The sequence below is a fragment of the Carcharodon carcharias genome, chromosome 3, assembly GCF_017639515.1.
Source record: "Carcharodon carcharias isolate sCarCar2 chromosome 3, sCarCar2.pri, whole genome shotgun sequence".
Classification (NCBI taxonomy): domain Eukaryota; kingdom Metazoa; phylum Chordata; class Chondrichthyes; order Lamniformes; family Lamnidae; genus Carcharodon; species Carcharodon carcharias.
In genome coordinates, this window is record NC_054469.1 from 211,604,086 (window position 1) to 211,624,060 (window position 19,975).

Below are 19,975 nucleotides of genomic sequence, written 5' to 3' on the forward strand. Positions count from 1 at the left end.
CATTAAGTACGATGGGGAGCCTCAAGGTAATAAAAGGCTTTATTATGTTTGGCAATTCTGAAAGCATTGCTGTCAAATTGCCCAGCAATTTGCAAAGGAATTATGACTCATGGTGTATCTCCTTTACTGCAGAAATTTAATTTTTTTTTTTATAAATATTAATTGTAAGTACTGTTTATGTATCATTATAATAATACATTTCCCAGCAATTCCTGCCTGCTTATTTTACATATTTTGCTTTAAATTTCAAAGAATCAAATGTGATTTGAAGCTGGATTAAGTGAGAGAATTGGGGGATTGGCGGCTGGGATGTCAAGACTTTGGGGTATCATCTGAAATTCAAATTTGAAGTGTCCAACTGTATGACAGGACTACTCAGTGAGCCTTTTCACAGCTAGTTGTGAAGGGTGAAAATCTAATCCTTGTGATTTTGTATTTGCACAAACGAAAAAAAAAGGGACTGTAAAACAGATTCAGCAATAGTTAAGAAACAAGATAATTTTAAAAATGTGTTTTCTGACCTGGAGTGGGTACAGTGGGTTTAAACAGGATGAAACTAAAAATGAGAGAACAAAAACAGAATTACCTGGAAAAACTCAGCAGGTCTGGCAGCATCGGCGGAGAAGAAAAGAGTTGACGTTTCGAGTCCTCATGACCCTTCGACAGAACTTGTCGAAGGGTCATGAGGACTCGAAACGTCAACTCTTTTCTTCTCCGCCGATGCTGCCAGACCTGCTGAGTTTTTCCAGGTAATTCTGTTTTTGTTTTGGATTTCCAGCATCCGCAGTTTTTTTGTTTTTAAAAATGAGAGAGTTCAGTTATGTGGAGGGATTGAAGGAGCCTCGGTGATGAGCAAATACTGGGAAAAGAAATCTGAGGAAAGTGTAAATTGTCATTTAGAAAGCCATGGATTAATCAAAGACAGTCAGCATGGATTTTTTTTAAGGTAAGATTGTACCTGACTAACTTGATTGAATATTTTTGAGGAGGTAACAAAGAGGGTCAATGAGGGTGGCACATTTAATGTAAAGCCTGGATTTTAACCAGGCTTTTGACAAAGTCCCGCAGGGCAGACTGGTTAGAAAAGGGATGCAATGGAAAGTGGTATTCCAAAATTGGCTGACTGGCAGGAAGAAAAAGGTAATGATTGACAGATGTTTTTATGACTGGAAGGCAGTTGTTGGGTTCCCAGGATTGAGTACCAGGTCCCTTGCTTTGCATGGTATATATCAACAATTTAGATTTAAATAGAGAAGGCATAATTAACAAGTTTGAAGATAATACAAAAATTAGCTATGTGGTTGAAAATGCAGAAGAAAGCTGAACGCTGCAGGAAAATTGAGATGGACTGATCAGGTGGGAAGGAAAGTGGTAAATGGAATTCAATCTGAAGGAGTTTGAGGTAATGCATCGGGGAGGACCAAAAAGGCAAGGGAATGCACTGTAAATGGTAGGATACTGAGAAATGTAGAGGACCGGGGTACCTTGGAGTGCATGTCCACAGATCCTTGAAGATGGCAGGACTGCTAGATAAAGTGGTTAAGAAAGCATGTGGGGTAGGTTCCTTTATTAGCCAAGATGCTAATGTAAGAGGAGGGAGGTTATGCCAGAATGATATAAAAACATAGTAGTTGGGCCACAGCTAAAATGTTGCATACAGTTTTGGTTACTTCATTACAGGAAAGATGTGACTGCACTACATAAGATGCAGGTGACATTTTAGGACTCCAGGATTGGAGAATTTTTGCTGTGAGGAAAGATTGCACAGGCAGGGATTGTTTTCGACAGAGCATAGACAACTGAAGGAAGGTTTAATTGAGGAGTATAAGGATATGAGTCAGAGTGAATAGGAAGGCCTTCTTCTCTTAACAGAGAAGTTAATAATGAGGGGGCCCAGGTTTAAAGTAATGGGCAGAAGGGTTAGAGGGGAGTTAAGAATTTTTTTTTCATCCAGAAAGTGATGAGGGTCTGGAACTCTCAGCCTAAATGGATGGTAGAGCCAGGGATCCTCATTGCATTCAAAACAAATACTTGCACGTGCATTTTAAGTGCTGTAACTGACAGGTCTACAAACCAAGAGCTGGAAAGTGGGGTTAGGCTAGATAGCTCTTTTTCAGCTGGCAGTGACATGATGGGCAGAATGGCCTCCTTCAGTGCCATAAACTTTCTACCTTTCTGTGAAAGAGCAAAGTGCAATATTAGTATGATATCTGAAACATGCAGAAAATATTTCCATTACTCAAATCTTAATCAGTGGTCTGTAAAGTTGTACAAGAACATAAGAAATAGTTACTCATTGCTTGGAGCCCCCTGAGGCTTAGTGGCATGGTAAACAAGTGTAATTTTTTTTTTAAACACCTCAATAACTAAACACAGGAAATAGTGAGAGTGAGAAAAAAATCATAAACTGACAATTATTACATGCAGAAAGATATTTTAAAATCTCTCAAAGTTATTTTTCCACCACGGTCCTAGACAAGCGTAACTGTCAGGTAGCTTTGTTTCCTGAAAAATGTGTTTTCATTCACTACCACTAGAGGGCATTAAAAACCAATGTGTGCAAAGTGTCCACTTGTAACTGGTTATGGTCACCAGATTACTGTAAATAGACTCCCACGCCTTGCTAATTAATTCACTATTCCAGTAATGCCCTCTTTCAGAATAGATGTAGCAAAGTTATGCAGAATCCTATTCACAGCGATAGCAGCCAAAAAAAGTCGCAGCCATCATACAGAGATGAAATGCACAAGTTCTAGGAAGCAAAGATTTGTTTAACATACGCCAGAAAAAGCAACATGTTGCATCCATGTTACTTGCCAACAAAAAGAATTTAAATTAACAGCTATTATTTAACATATACTGTACTGTAGATATCTTATGCAAAAACATCCCCTCTTCAACTACCCAGAAGGGATGAAATATTCAGTTTATTTATGGGTAAAAAACAAATTTGGGGCTTTTGCTTTTCCCCCTACGCAATTTTAATTGGTTACATCCATACCCAAATGTGATGTTTTTTAAGCTTTTAAAAATTAAAATCCAAGAAAATTGGACAGAGGGTCTTCTAAACTACAAGACATGGCACAGAAGAAAAACTCAAAATTGAATCCACAGTCGACTGCATTCGCAACAGAACAAATCTTACTAAGTCACTTTCCATTTGCTAGGGGGAATCAGATGCATCACAGGTACTGTTACAATTTCACAATATGGGCATGGAACATGCATCAGGAATTTGGGTACAGCCAGCCCACAGCTTCTTCCCAATGAAACCAATGGTTGGAAAATTATGGAGCACATGCTCAAATTTTCAATATGCTTTTGGTACTCAAAGCTCCATGCCAGGGGGCGGGTTTAATGAAGTAAAATTACCTCAATAGTCCCATTTATATCCATTTTCCTGATAGGCTAAATACACACTATTATACTTGATAAAATATGCTTATTCCATAAAATATAATAATGTCACAGATCACAGAATAGGGAAAACAACCATACACTGTACTATAGGTATGGCACCATTCACGACAACCGGTTGTCTCAAATCCCTTTATAGCCAAAGTGCCTTTGAATGTAGTCACTGTTGCAATATAGGAAATGTGGCAGCAAGCTCCCAAAAACAGTAGTGTGATAATGATCAGGTAATCATTTATTTTGTGTTGTTGATTGAGGAATAAATATTGGCCAGAAAACCAGGGGGCAATTCCCCTGCTCTTCTTTGAAGCAGTGGCATGGGATCTTAGATCCAGCTGAAAAATGGGGCCTCAATTTAACACCTCATCCGAAGATGGCACCTCTAGCAGTGAGGTGTTCACTTCAGCTCCTGGAGTCGAACTTGAACCTGGAACCTTATGACTTGGAGGAGAGTGTGCCACAGCTGACACTAGATAGCTGTAGTAATAATAATAATAACAACAATAACAGGCCCCAGAAAAAACCCTCTGGCAAAATGCTACTACCCATTTGGTGTGACATTCTTCAAGAGTCAATCCATCTGAATTGAGATTCAGTAAAAATTCTTCTTTTTCTACCCCCATTAATCAGAATAAGCCAAAATAGAATTCATTTCCACAGCCTGCTATAATAGAATGTATACTAAACTCAAAGCATTAGATAATAAAGTTATGGGGCTATATTTTCTGGGCTGTGTATTTGGGCTACAGGTCTGCTCCACTGTAAGTTTTGTGCTTGCTCAACATCTTCTGAGGATCATTTCCTAATGGCTGCAAGACCCTGAATTGGGTTTTTTACCAGCTTGCCAAAGAGAAGGGAAAATCTTGCATAGCTGTAGCTCTGAAAAGGAAACTGTACGATTAGCATTTTATCGTTACTTGTTTAAAGGCTGCGAGAGTAAAGGAAGAGGCAAAAAATAGAATGTATGGGCAAAAAAATGAAATGGTGCAGCATTTAAACCTTCATGTCTCTCATGTTGTAAAGTGAAGATATTGAAGAATTTGGTGGCATGAGGTTTGCCCTGTGTGTCCGATCCAGAAAAGCAGGTCAATGTCAACTGGAAGACTCAAATGGTTATTTTTATCCTCAGTAATATTACATGTTTACAAGGCGTATTATAAATTAGATTCCGCAAAAATAATCATTATGCACGCAACTAATTTACAACACAGGCATGACTGCTGCCACTGATAGTGAATGAACGCTTGATACGTTCTTATGTCTCTCAGTTCATCGTTTTAAAGGAGTTAACCAAGTTGCTTTAAATTGAGTTAACGTCTGCATTAATTGACAGATATTTACAATAAATGCTCGTCTGGTAACAAGGTCTATACTGCAGTAATTTCCAGGCTATATTTAAGTGGTATTATACAAAGCACAAAAGATACTTGACATGAAAGTGCAGTAACCTATTAAATAATCTCTTGCACAGCAATTCTTTCTGCACTACGTTATTAATATACTGCAGTAAAATTAATTAGGCTGCTTTTGCTGCCACAGCAACTGCAAGGGGTGCACTCCTGCAAATGCAAATGCAGAGCTCATGACATCACTGCCAGCAATGCCACAGGTAGCTGCCTGCATCAAAACTTGACTGAACTAATGGTAATGCCGAAAGGGCAGTTTGCTTAAAACTTAGATATATACTTAAAGTGCAAGTTTTGATAAATGAAGCCTTCTAATCCTGTGTATAGCGGTGAGCAGGGCAGCGAGGGAAGCAGCAAGCTTCGGTGAGCAAAACGGTGGCAAGTGGGGCGGTAAGCGAAGCAGTGAGTGGGGCGAGCATTCAACAGATAAGGGGTGCATAATGATAATGTCAGCTGTGCTTGCAACTATAGACGGAGTGGGTGCTGATTTCCTGTTCCAGTGCGCTGGCAGGAGATACAATGAATGAATGAAAGGTGGGCATTTTACTGAAAAATCAAACATGTTAGTTTTTACAGTTGTGGATTAGAGAAGAATACAACGTACCTGTTGGTGGAAGACAGTCTTTCCAATCAAAATATCCAGCATAAATCCCAGGCTCTAGAGAACCAACAATTGGATCTGCTTTTAGTTCAATATACGTTTCAAAAAGCCTCTGGTCCAGGTGCTTCACTGCATCAATGCTCACCTGCAAATATAACATTGTATGACTTTAGAAGATCTTCCAAGGAATAACAAAACATGGAAAGATGGAAACAAATTCAGAAATGGATGGTTTCTGTCAAATGATTGGAAAGTAACACATAGTAGTGGGAAACAAAGAAGGTCAGCTGGTATCTGTGGACAGCACAGACAGCTGATGATTTGAATGCATACCCATCAACAAAATTAAAGGAATGAAAGGCAGGCAAATTAAAATAATTGAAGAGAACAAACAGGTTAGTTTGCTTTATCTATATTCGCCCCTCCTACATTGCATCTGATTGCATTAATATGCCTGTGTGCCTCTGATTTTCCCGTTTTGAATGGTATACACCTGAACTTGTCAAATAGAAACACAGAAAATCCACTGCATGGAAAGAAGTAATCCAGCCCATGGTGCCCGTGTCAGCTGAAAAAGTGTAATCCAGCCTAACCTGCTTTCCAGCTCTTGGCTCGTTGCCTTGTAGTTATAGCACTTCAAGTTCATGAGCAAGTGCTTTTTAAATGCAATGAAGATTTTTGCCTCTACCGCCATTTCAGGCAATGAGTTTAATACTCCCACCATACTCTGGGTGAAAAAATTTCACCTCAGCTTTCTCTTAATACTTCTGCCAGTTACTTTCCATCTAATTCCCCTGGTTATTGATCTCTCTGCTAAGAGAAATAGGCCCTTTCTATCTAGGCCCCTCAATTTTCTACACCTCAGTTCAATCTTCCCTCAGCTCCCTCTCTCCCAAGAAAACAATCCCAGCCTATACAATCTTTCTTGAAATTCTTCAATCCTAGCACCATTCTCCTAGATCTCCTCTGCAATCTTCCTACAGTGCATTGACCAGAACTGTATGCGGTACTATAGCTGTGGCCTTACTAGTGTTTGTACAATTCTAGCATAACCTCCCTGCTCTTATATTCCATGCCTCAGCTAATAAAGGAAGCATCCTGTATGCCTTCTTAATCACCTTATCTACCTGTCTCTGCACAGATGCTGACTGACCGAAATTGTGCTTCTACCTTTTCTGCTTTTGTTTCCAGTATCTGCAGTATAGTGCTTTTTACCTGGAAAGGAATGCTTTTCATTCAATAACTTTGAATTTTGGAACCACAATGAATGTTACAACAATGTTATAATTGTGTGTAGGAACGCATCCCTAAGAGTCCAAAACTGCAAATGGCTGCCATATTTTAAGATGAACAAATATAGGCATCAGATTAAAGCATGAAACCTTAAAGGTATACAAGTAAAAAGTTTCCTTCCATGAGAATGCTTACCACAAAACAGACTAACTTACCAATGATATAAAAAGAATTGTGAATTAAATTAACAGAGGTGTCAGCATATAAGTCGACATTTGAGGCTTTCATAAATCGTTTCAAAAACTGGGGGTGACTTCTATGTTGAGTATAAAATGTGAAGTGCCGGTGAAGGTAATGGCCGTTTTGAAATGTGAAAAATTATTCTGGTAATTCATACTAAATTAATGTGACATGGTTTCTTGAATAAATTAATTATACAAAGATAATTTTAACCACAATGGAAGCAATTTAAGACCCATCAAATTCATTGTCTTTGGCATTCGACACAAGGAGTTCATCAAACTGATCCTGACTAACTTTGGCTATGACATCATTGTAAGGCCCCCACTCTGAAGCAGATTTGGCACTTTTGGTTTCAGAATCATCCCTGCACAACAAATGTTCTTCCTCTCCATCCATTCAATTGGTTATTTTGCATTTTTTGAATTATCTGATGACAGTTTGTGCATTAATGGCATCCTATAATTTGACGAAGAAACCACACAAAACATCAAGTGGGGCAGCACTCTGAGGGTTTCTTCTCTGACAGCTATCCACCTATTCTATTTGGTGCAAATATGATCCTTTATTGGTTTATTGAGGCACACTTCAAAAGGGTTGAGCTATGGATGTTAGGCCCCGACCCTTGTTTTACAATGTGGGTGCTATTTAATTAAATGATTAATTCAATATACTTCTTACTCAGGGCTACTTTTACATTAAAATTAAGACATGAATTTCTGCATCATTGAGATCTCTGAACAATGCTTTTTCCAGCAATTCACTAATTATTCAATTAACTGCACTAATGTTAGTGATATTATTCATCAGTGGAGTGTGTATATATTAACTGGGCATCACACTAGAATGAATGTGAGCATTTTTGTTTAACAACCCTAATGTCACCATTTGAAATTAGTTATAAATGGAAATTCATTGAATTTACTTCTACTTTACATATCTACTTCTGACCACTTGCATTACTCATAGTCATAGGCAGAATAGGTGGATAATGCATCGTTCCAAATTTTGGGGTTGAACTAGATAATCTCTTGCTTTGAGCATTCCTTGTCACTCTTGTAAGTGTAACCTATATCCCCTAAGATCAAGAGTGTGTCCTTACAGTTTAATACCTAGATACCTCATTGTGTAGACTGGACACTGATCTTGCAAATACCTCACTTGCATTTCTGGTTTTTTGAAGGCAGATCGATGAGCACAAACAAACTGGATCATTTTAGATGAAATATATGAAAGAACAAAAGCTATTAGAATAAGATATACCCATTTCCTACTATTCCGTATAATGTCAAACCCATGTTAAACAGTGGAAGCAGCAGGTTGTAGAAATAGCTATGCAATCACACAATCAAATATCAGGTCAAAGCTCTGCAGTCCAGTTGCGAACGATTGTGGACAATTAAACAACTAATCAGAGGAAGCTCCATGAACATCCCTGTCCTCAATGATGGGGGAGTCCAACACTTCAGTGCAAAATACAAGGCTGAAGCTTTTGTAAGCATCTTCATTCAGAACTGCCAAGTGGATGATCAATCGCGGTCTCTTCCTGAAGTCCTCACCATCATTGATGCCAGTCTTCAGCCAATTCAATTTGTTCCATGTGATATCAAGCAGCAAATGAAGGCAATGAATACAATAAAATTTATGGGCCCTGACAACATCCTGACTGCAGTACTGAAGGCTTGTGCTCCAGAACTATCTACGTCCTTGAAACTGTTCCAGTACAGCTACAACACAGGTATCTGCCTGGCAATGTGGGAAATTAGCCAGTTATGTCCTATCCACAAAAAGCAGGAACAATGCCAATTCAGTCAGTTACTTCCCCAGTCTAGTTTCAATCATCAGTAATTTGATGGACAGGATCATCAACAGTGCTATTAAGCAGCAGATAGGCAGCAACAGCTAGCTCACTAATGACCAGTTTGGGTTCCGCCAGGGTCAGTCAGCTTCAGACCTCATTACAGTCTTAATCCAAACATGGATAAAAACGCTGTTCTTCAGAGATGAGGTGCGAGTGACTGTCCTCAAGGAGAACATCTGACAGAATGTGGCATCAGCAGTCCTAGCAAAGTCAATGAGAATCAGGGGAAATCTCTCCATTGAGTTGAGTTAAACCTAACACAAAGGAAGATGGCTGCGATCGTTGGAAGCCAATTATCTCCCCCTGCACAACGCTGCAGGAGTTCTTCAGGGTAGCATCCTAGGCCCAACCATCTTCAACTGCTTCATCAATGACCTTCCGCCAACACAAGCTCAGAAATGGTGATGTTCGCTAATGATTGCAGTGTTCACTTCCATTTGCAACACCTCAGATAAAGAAGCAGGCCATGCCTGCATGCATCAAGACCTGGGCACAAGTCAAATGATGGAATACTTTTCACTTGCCTGATGAGTGCAGCTTCAATAACAGTCAAGAAGCTCAACACCATACAAGAGTGACAAGACTGCTTGATCATCATCCCATCCTAAACTTTCAATATTTACTCTCTCTACCACCAATGCACAGTGGCAGCATCTACAAGATGCACTGCAGCATCTCAACAAGGTTCCTTCAACAGCACCTTTCAAACCCCTGACCTCTACCACCTAGAAGAAGAGTAGCAGACACATGAGAACATAACTATATGTAAGTTTCACCCCGCCCCAACCCCACACTAAACCACCCCCAAGCCACACACCATTCTGACTTGGAATTACATCACTGTTCCTTCATTATCTCCAATTCAAAATCCGAAAACTCACTCCTTGACAGCACCATGGGTGTTCAAGCCCTGCATGGACTGCAGCAGTTCACGACAAGTCACACCACCTTCTCGAGGCCAGTTGGGAATGGGCAATAAATGCTGCCTTTGCCAGCGACGCACATGTCCCAAGAATGAATAAAAAGGGAGTACACCAATTTTCAATTCAGCATTGCTGAACTTCCTAGCACTTCATTTAGGAAGTGAGACAATAGTTTGCCTCTTCTTTTGTTGCAGGTACACACCTGCTGACCAGACTGCTTTCCCTAGAGAGGAAAACCAAAGACAATGTCTGACCCCTCTCCTCAGCTGTGTTGAGGACTGGGTAGCCAAGCTACAAACTGAAGGTGTCAGAACTTGGATGAAAAACCTTTCCACCACATTCCCATTTCTCTGTGGTATGTGTGTTGTGGAAGTTACATTGCTTGTTTAGTTAGGCTCCCTACTGTGCTCAGTGGATGAAATCAATCCAGCATTACAGGTGAGAAGATTGCTGAAACCTGCTAACAATTAATCAGACATTCCTTCCCCAGCACCCCAATGCCTGGCTGGAACTACCCAGAATTCTGAATACAAATAATTACGTTAACAAATTTGCCTAGTATCCCGAATAAAGATCAGAAACAACATCCTGGATAACTTCTGCCTTCACGAAAGTTAATTTCCTGTAAACCAAATAATTTTACTTCATGGCAAAATCATTATATAAAGGAAGCAAATTGGTAAAAGCTGTCAAATGTTGCGTGCATCCTTAGATTGTGAAGGGGGAAATAAATGAGAAAAATGGATAAATCACAGTTAGCACTGAGGTGGGGATGGCCTGTACAACCCAAAGATACTTCTTTCTCAATAAATTTCAGTTTACAAGTTACTTACATAGGATATATGGCACAGAAACAGGCCACTTGGCCCAACCAATTCATGCCAGTGTTTACATTCCACTCAAGCCTCCTCCATTCTTTCCTCATCTAAATCTACCATCGTAACTATCTATTCCCTTCTCCCTCAAATGTTTGTCCAGCTTCCTCTTAAGTGCATCTACGTATATATTATTCACTTCAACCATTCCCTGTGGGAGCGAGCGCCACATTTTTACCACTCATTGAGTAAAGTTTCTTCTGATTTCCCTATTGGATTTCTTGCTAACTATCTTACATTTACAGTCTCTAGGTATGCTCTTCCCTACAAGGGGAAACATCCTCTTTGCATCCATTCTATCAACACCTTTCATAATTTTAAAAGACCTCTATTAGGTAACCCTTTCAGCCGCCTTTATTCAAGAGAAGAGGCCCAGCCTATCAATCCTTCCTTGATACACAGACCCATGCATTTCTGGTATCATCAAAGTGACATCTATAAATGTCTAGTTTTACAGTTTGTCCCAAACAAAACTTGTTATCTGTAAGTACTGCTAGCATGTCACAGCACATATCAATGTACACAGGTAGGGTCTGATATGAAAATGATCAACCAGTTGTGGTCAATATCCTTCAACTTTTACATATTATTTCCCTGATGTCTTCCTCTACATTGAAAAAATCCAATATGGAGATTAAATCAAGGCTTCAAATTAAAAAAAAGAGGCTTTGAGTTGGCTTGGGTCTACAGCTGAACAGAGGCTGACAGCAGTTTTTCTTCTGCTGCTGTGGTTCGAAGCACAGGTTTTAGTGAAGTGGTAAACCATTCCATGGCTGATCTGTTTTTCAGAAACATTTGCTTGTACATTATAATAAGGTCAGCACAATGTTAAAAGTGTCAGTTTCAGACCGCTTGTAGCAATCTTGCCTGTAAGTCAGAAAACTATAACTTTGAATCTTACTCCTGGACCTGAGCACATAATCTGAGTTAACATTTCAGTGCAATATTGAGGAAGTGTTTGCATTGTCAGAAGTGCCATACTTCACAAAAGATGTTAAATTAAGATGAAAGTTAAGATTCCATTTTTGTAAAGGACCGGGAATGTCAACATCCAACTTTCAACCACAACAGATTAACTGATCTTTTCTCTTATTGCTGTTTTAGGGTCTTTTGTAAAAATAGCCTATTGTATTTGCCTACATAACAATAGTGATTGCACTTTATAAATTGTGTAAACCATTTTGAGAAATGTTTGAGAGATGTCATGAGTTGTAATGTAAATGCAAGCATTTCTTTTTTTAAACTCCCACACAAATGTTACAGATGTGGGTGGGAACATTTCCTCATTGGTTAATTTAGAGGTCTTTTTAATATTAAGACTGGCAACCAGGCATCAGCTTGTAGGAGGAGGACTCTGAGTTTCAGGAGCTTTCATGCTCTGTTACCACAAAACAGGAAATCTGGAACAGTTTTTTCTTTTAGGTAATTAAGATAAGTGGATATCCACAAGAAAGTAGGGTTGGTGAAGAATAGAAAGCTTCCATTACAGACAATAAAAAATCGAACCTGATCAGCTTGCAGAAGTGCAAGCTGCACTGGATGACAGTGTGATGAAATGTTAGTTTTATCTCAGCTCTACAGTCTGGGGAATAAGTCTCCAAAGATTCATACTGTACCCTCATTCTATAGATTTTATTAGAAATGCCATATCTGCATGTATTTCATCTACAAATTTTACATTTCTGGTCACTCTTTTGACCCATTTTTTCCAGTTATTAATTATTTTGCTAACATTGTTCGTTGAATCCTGCAATATCAATGCTAACTTGCAGGTACAGCAAGCAATGAGGAAGACAAATGGCATGTTAGGCATTGTTGCAAGGGGGTTGCATGACAGCAAGTAAGTACTGCAGCAATTAAATAGGGCTTTGGTTAAACCACACCTGGAATACTGCATAGAGTACAGTTTTGATCCCCCTATCCGACAAAGGATATACTTACCTTAGAGGGGGTGCAACAAAGGTTCACTTGTTGGCTTTGGAATGAGAGGGCTGTTCTATGAGGGGAGCTTGAAAAGAGTGGATCTAAATTCTCTGGGTTTCAGAAGAACAAGAAGTGATCACATTGAAAATTATAAAATTTTTAGTATCTACTCTTTCAAATCTTTAAGAGGAAATATGACAGGCTTTTTCCATTGATTGGAGAGTCTAGAAATAAGATTCTGAGGGCGTAATTTTACCACTTCTAATATCTTTACGCTATTGGGTCCAAAAACAGGTTCTGACCCCAATAGTGCAAGCTGACCATAGTGCTGCAACCTTATGGGGGGTGTGACCATTTAAGAGGCCACCTCTGTGTTCGCCATCCAAATCAAGGCTGGCAGGGGGTTCCTGAGATGAGTAGTCCAATCAGAGGGTTGAAAGTGTGGATGGCTGGCAGCCCTACTGGGAGAGGTAGGCACCGCTGATGCATGTAGGATACAGCGAGAGTGCCACAAGGTGGAGGCATTCTGTAGATTGCTTCAAATTAAAAAAAAAATAAAGAGCTTCCACAGCTGTCAGGTCATCATTGTGGAGGGAGAAGGCACAGGTATGCTTGTATCCACAGCTGTGGCCCTCTGATCCCCAGAGCTCTGTGATGGTGGGGATTGAGAGGCAGTGTCAACAGCCCCCAATCTGCCATCAGGAGGCCACCTTGAGGTACCTGCTGGATTTCGGAAGGGATCCGTCTGATGTCAGGAAGATCCTGATGGCAGCGGCATCTTGCCTCTAATTAGTGCCTAAGGAAGCGTAATTAGTTACCGACTTCTGGGTAGGGAGCTGATCCAAGAAGCTGTCTTCAAATTTTACTCCTGATCTCTGCGGGATTTGAAAAATTCCACTTGTTCAGGATAAGGGGTTGGCCATTTAGGACTGAGATGGGCAATTTCTTCATGTGGAATTGTGAATCTTTGAAATCCTCTATCCCAGAGAGTCGTAGCTGACTAGTCATTGAGTATATTCAAAACTGAGATTGGCAGATTTTTGGATACTAAGGGAAATCAAGTGACATGGCTATAGGGTGAGAAAATGGAGTTGATGTGGAAGTTCAGCTACAATCTACTGAATGGGGAGCAAGCTCAAGGAGCAGGAAAACTTATATTCCTGCTCCTCTTACTGTCCTTATGTCAACTATCAACAATTTTATTTATAAGCATTGGCCACGAGGGGGCATGATAATATGTTTGCCTTGGCTTGGCTCCCATATTATTTTCATTTGTTATTGGGGTATGGGCGTTTATTGCCCATCCTTTATTGTCCTGATGGCCTGAAAAGTTACCACATAGTGTGGGATTGAGTTACATGTAGGTCAAACCAGATAGGGGGTAGAAAGGACAATCCAGCAAATTTCAACTCACAAAGTATAAGATTTATATACCAACATACGCATGAGCATACATTTTAAGAGGAGTAGGCCATTTGGCCCCTTCAGCCAGATTGGCCATTTATGGAATTCAATTTCATAACTTGCTGAGTGGAATATGAACTCATGACCTCTGGATTGTCAGCACATTTCTATAACCTTTAGTCTGCCAGACACTGGAATCTATTACTGGGGAGGTTATAGCAGGGCGCTTAAAAAAATCTTTATGCAATTAGGCAAAGTCAATACAGTTTTGTGAAAGGGAAATCATGTTTGATTCATTTATTAGAATTTTTTGAGGAAGTAATAAGTAACGTGGATAAAGGGGAGCCTGTAGATGTGGTGTATTTGGGTTTCCAAAAGGTGTTTGATAAGTAACATCAAACGTTACTACACAAAATGAGAGCTCAAGGTGTAGAGGGTAACATACCATTATGGATAGAGGATTGGTTGGTTAACAGGAAGCAGTGCGTAGGGCTAATTAAGTCATTTTCAGGTTGGAAAGCTGTAGCCAGTGGAGTGCGACGAGGATCAGTGCCGAGGCCTCAATTATTTACAATCTATATAAATGACTTGGATGTAGGGACCAAATGTATGGTTGCTAAATTTGCTGATGACACAAAGATAGGTAGGAAATTAAGTTGTGAGTCTACAAAGGGATTTGGATAGGTTAAGTGAGTGGGCAAAAAATTGGCAGACGGAGTATAATGTGTGAAAATGTGAAACTTGTCCACTTTATCAGAAAGGATAAAAAAAGAGTATGTTTTAAATGGAGAAAGATTGTAAAACTCTGTGGCATAGAGGGATCTGGGTGTCCTGGTACATGAATTACAAGAAGTTGGTATGCAGAGACAGCAAGTGATTAGGAAGGCAAATGGAATGTTGTTGTTTATTGCAAGGGGAATGGAATATAAAAGTAGGGAAGTTTAATTGTTTTGGGCGTTGTGGTGAGACCAATTCTGGAGTACTGTCTACAGTTTTGGTGTCCTTACTTAAGTATATAATAGCATTAGGAGCAGTTCAGAGAAGGTTGCTTGACTGATTCCTGGAATGAAGGTGTTATCATCTTTTAAGGAAAGGTTGGGCAGGTTAGGCCTGTGTCCACTGGAGTTTAGAAGAATGAGAGAGGTGATCTTTTTGAGGGTAACTGACAGGGTGGATGCTGAGGGGATGTTTCCCCTTGTAGGAGACACCAGAACTAGAGGACAGAGTTTAAAAACAAGGAGTCTCCCAATTAAGACAGAAATGAGGAGAATTTTTTTTTCTCTCAGAGGGTTGTTGGTCTCTGGAATTCTCTTTCCCAGAGAGCAGTGGAGGAAGCGTCATTGAATATTTTTAAGATGAGTTAGACAGATTCTTGATTGACAAAGGAGTCAAAGGGTATAGGGGGTTGACAGGAAAACAATGTTGAGGCAACAAACAGATCAGCCATGATCTTATCAAGTGGCGGCACAGACTCGAGTGGCCGAGTGGCCTTCCCCTGCTCCTAATTCATATGTTTGTATGTATGTACATACACTTGTTAAATTCTTGCTTCTCTCCTAATTGATTTTTCCTATTAGGTAAACTAATTATGAACTTAAGGTTTAAATATAATCTTTAGTTTGTACTTTTATATATTAACAGGTTTTCATCTCTTCCCCCTTCCACAGGTTTTTAAAACGTAGAAGATGCATTAACCACTTATTCCTGTGAATTATATTTAAAAATAAATTGGGCACTGAATCACATAATAAAAGAGCCTGAAGGGAAGCAAATAGATGGCTATAAAATTCTAAGTAAAATAGATTTGCTGTATAATTATCCTAAGTTTTTAAAAAATCTATAAATAAAAGGGACTTCAATATCATTCAATGTGTGGACAGCACAATTTGAAGAGAATATTCCATCTGCCATCCTGAGCAGATTTAGTTGATAAAGGATTTAAAGGCAATCGTAAAAAAGTAATAACAGAACGATAATAAGACTGGCAAAGAAAGAATGAGAATAGGATGGTAGCTAATGTAAAAGGGAACCCAAAAATCTTCTACAGGCATGTAAACAGTAAGTTGCTAGTAAGAGGCGGAGTTGGTCCTATTGGGGGCAAAGATGGTGATATGTGCTTAGCAGGGTACAGCAAGACTAAACGAGTATGTCCTATACGTGTTTAATAAGGAAGAGGATGCTGACAAAACATTGGTAGAAGTGAAGATGTAAGATGCAATGGATGAGGTCACATTGATAGGCAGATGTACTGGAAAGTCTGGCTATGTTTAGAGTTGATAAGTTGCCTTGTCTGGATGGCTTGCATCCCAAGTTGCTAAAGGAAGTGGAGGTGGAGATAATATTAGGGCTTGCCATATTCTTCCAACCTTCCTTAAATATGAAAAGGTACCAAAAGATTGAAGAATGGCAAATTCGAAAGGGTGCACGGACATTCCTAGTAACTACAGACCATCAGTTTAACATCAGTGGTGGGTAGGGTTTTAGAAACAATAATCAGGGTAAAAAAGAAAATCGACAGACACTTGAAGAGGTTTGAACTAATTAAGGAAAACCAGCTTGGACTTGTAAAAGGCAGATTGTGTTTGACTAATCTAAATAACTTTTTGATGAAGCAACAGAGAAGGTTGTTGAAAGGAAAGCAATGGATGTTGTCTATATGGATTTGAACAAAGTGTTTTACAAAGTATCACATAAAAGGCTGGTTCACAAAATTGAAGATCACGGAATTGGAGGGTCAATGTCAGCTTGGATGAAAAATTGGCTTAAAAGACTGAAAACAGCGAGTTGTGCTAAATGGTTATTTCTCAGATTAAAGGATGATGCACAGTGGTTTTCCTCAAGGGCCAGTTCTAGGACCACAGTTATTTTGATATATATATATATATATGTGACTTGGATATTGGAATACAGAGTAAAATTTCAAAATTTGCTTATGTTACCAAACTTGGAAGGGTGGCAAAGAGTAAAGATAATTCAAATTGGCTGCAGCAGGACATAGATAGGCTAGCAGAATGGGCAGACAAGTGGAAAATGGAATTTAATACTGAGAAGTTTGAGGTCATATATTTGGGCAGAAAGAATAGGGCTGGACAATAAGAACTAATGAGACAATGCAGGGACAGAAGGACCTGGGGGTGCATGTGTATTGATCTTTGAAGGTGGCAGGGCATTTGGAACAACTAGAGCACTAACTAGTTCTGTTCACCACACTTTAGGAAGGATATGAGGGTGCTTGAGTGGGTGCAGAGGAGATTTACCAAACTGGTTGCTGGGATGAGGGATTTTAGCTACAAGGTTAGGGGGTTATTTCCCTTGCAGCAAAGGAGGTTGAGGTGTACACCATTATGAGGTAAGGTGAGCAAAAAAAAAACTGTTTCTATAACCATTAACTGATTATACAAGGACTAGGAGACACAGTTAAGGTATTGGGCGAGAGGTGCAGTGGGGAGTGGGGAAGATCCTTCATTTCTGCAGCAACTGATAATGACTTGGAACTTGTTGCCAATGAGAACAGTGGAAGCAGAGACAGTGGGCAGAATTTTGCCCTTGGTGGGCGTGCAGGCCTAACCGGCTCGGCGGCGGGCGCACAGCTGACCCCTGCCACCGAAACAGGGCCCGCTGCCATTTTGAGTGGGAGGACCAATTAAGGCCCACCCAGCAGCCTAACCAACAGGAAGCGCTAAGCGCTTCATGTGTGGGGGGGGGGAGAGATTCCCCATCTGTCAAAGTGCGCTCTTTCGTGCATATGCGTTAAAGAGCGCACTGCTCCCTGAGACCATGTGCTGTCTCAGGGAGAGTACTGACAGCTAAAAAAACACCAAAAATAGAAAAATTATAAAATTATTAACATGTCCCCCTCATGTGACAATGTCAGGTTGCTCCTGATGTCATCCCGTGTCATTTTCCTGTCGGCGAGTGGGCCCCGCCCCCAAATTGCCGACGGGAAAATTCAGCATAGTGATTACAAAAGTAAGTTGGATGGGCACTTTAAAGAAATAAGCTTGCAGGGGCAAGGTGATAAAGCAGGGGAATGGGACTGACTGGACTACTCTACTTGAACCAGCATGGACTCGATGGACTGAATAGCCTCTTTCTGTGCTGTTATGACTTTAAGTGAAAAGATGATCCTATAGAAAATATTTTTGGTCTAAATTTAATGAGAACTTAATTTGCTAGGTCATTCAATATATTTAAAAAATACCCTTTGAGACACAGACCAACTCTTTTAATGTATTATCACTCGTTTGTAAGAAACAACAAGATTTCAAACAACATGATAGAAAAAAAATAAAAACAGAAAATGCTGGAAAAACTCAGCAGGTCTGAAAGCATCTGTGGAGAGAGAAATAGAGTTAACGTTTCGAGTCTGTATGACTTCTTCAGAGCCAAAGTCGAAATGTAGCATGATAGAAAAAGATACTTTCAATATGAACCAATGACTATAAAAGGCCTCATCAAAGTCTATTAAGCTACACACACATTTCGATAATTTTATACATCAAAAGCTTTGTTGACACTTTATTGATACATTTTGACAACCACCATCACTGTTTTCTATTTATTTTATATCACCATACCATAAAGCTTTTCTTAAAAATATTCTGTTCCAATCTCTCCTGCTTTACTAGTGATTAAGTTAAACAAATTCAAGGAAATTCCACAATATACGATTGGTCATTCTATTATGTTAAAATACATGCCTCCAGAAAAATAATTTTATAGGTCAACGTTCATTCATTCATTAGAAAATGTACAGGATCAGCATACTTAAGAAGTATTCTTTTTATCATGGAATGCTTTGCATTCTGTTTTCAGTATATTTCAATGGGAATAAAAAATAGCAAAGATGCGCATCATTCTCACAAAGCTGAACATAATCTGGCAATCTGAAGCAGGATGAATCAATTTTATTGTAAACTGGAATGCAATTTTCCACATGTTATCTAAACTGTTCACAACAACTAGCCTGCACATTGTGTCTAAAATACAGTAATGATAACTGAATTCTCTCTTTGACCAAAAAAATCACCAGTTCTCATGAAAAACAAACATATTTACTTGAATCTGTAAATACTTCCAATAAAAAAGTAACCAATTGAACAGTCACACAGGATAATCAAAACCACAAGCAATGACTAAGCTCTGACTGAAAGCAATTTAAGTACCATGGTCTTACACAGCTAACAAGCAAACAGAAGTTGGATGAAACAGCATCAGTAGCATAGCGATGATAGAAAACTTCTAACTGCAGATACTGTTATACCTTTTAAATTGCATATATATGCCATGCCTTTTGTGGCAAAGAATGCTGCTATCCCGTCTAAAGTCATGTTTATATAACATCTGTTGGAATCCAAATTCCAAAATTGCTGCTGCACACTTTCTAGGATGAAAACTAATAGCTACTTACAACTGAGTGGAAAATAATTTCCAAAATGAAATCTTATAATTAAAAGTAGTTCTCAAACAGCAGAAATACAATATAATCACAAAACAATTCAGAGCACATCAGAAAGAAATCAAAGCACTTAGCAAAATTTGTTTGAAAAAAATCATACAAAATGTGAATGGTTAAAAATTTAAATCCAGTCTTTATTATCATGTTGCTAAATATTGCTTAAAAATGTAGTCATTATTTTTGAAAGTAAGGAACTGTTTTCCAATAGTTCAGTGAGTTTATACAGAGAGTCGTTGAGGTACAGAGATCAGGAAGGGCCCAACTGCTGGTTTGTGCTGAGTTAGATGCTGCCAGCAAATGATGTTGAAGGGGCACAACAATTGGCTTCATTGGCCTCAAGTTAGGAAGAGGAAAAAAAAAAAGCCAGAGTTCCCACAGAGTAATATAGTACCTTATAACATATAAACACAGATGAAACTTGAAAACCTTTGGTCTATAAGGCGAAAACTTGCTGGATTAAGCCATTAGGGAAACACCTTTTCAAGCAACCATCTTAAGTGTGTTGGCTGCAGTTCATTGAAATTCAAAGTTTCTAGTAATGTCCATGAAGCACTTAACCCTCTAAAAACAAGAAGGTGTTTTTATTATTATAATATTGACAGTTATTATTAGATTGAGGCATGTATCCAAAGATTCA

The 19,975-nt window shown here is 39.2% G+C and overlaps 1 protein-coding gene across 1 annotated transcript in view; it reads right to left on the reverse strand.

The window, feature by feature from the left end:
- The window catches only part of exoc2 (exocyst complex component 2), a 304,799-nt gene that overhangs the window by 49,139 nt on the left and 235,685 nt on the right, over positions 1-19,975 (reverse strand). The window contains exon 23 of the mRNA XM_041184538.1: positions 5,425-5,566. Within this exon, the coding sequence (XP_041040472.1) occupies positions 5,425-5,566 (142 nt within the window). The remainder of the gene's footprint in view (positions 1-5,424; positions 5,567-19,975) is intronic.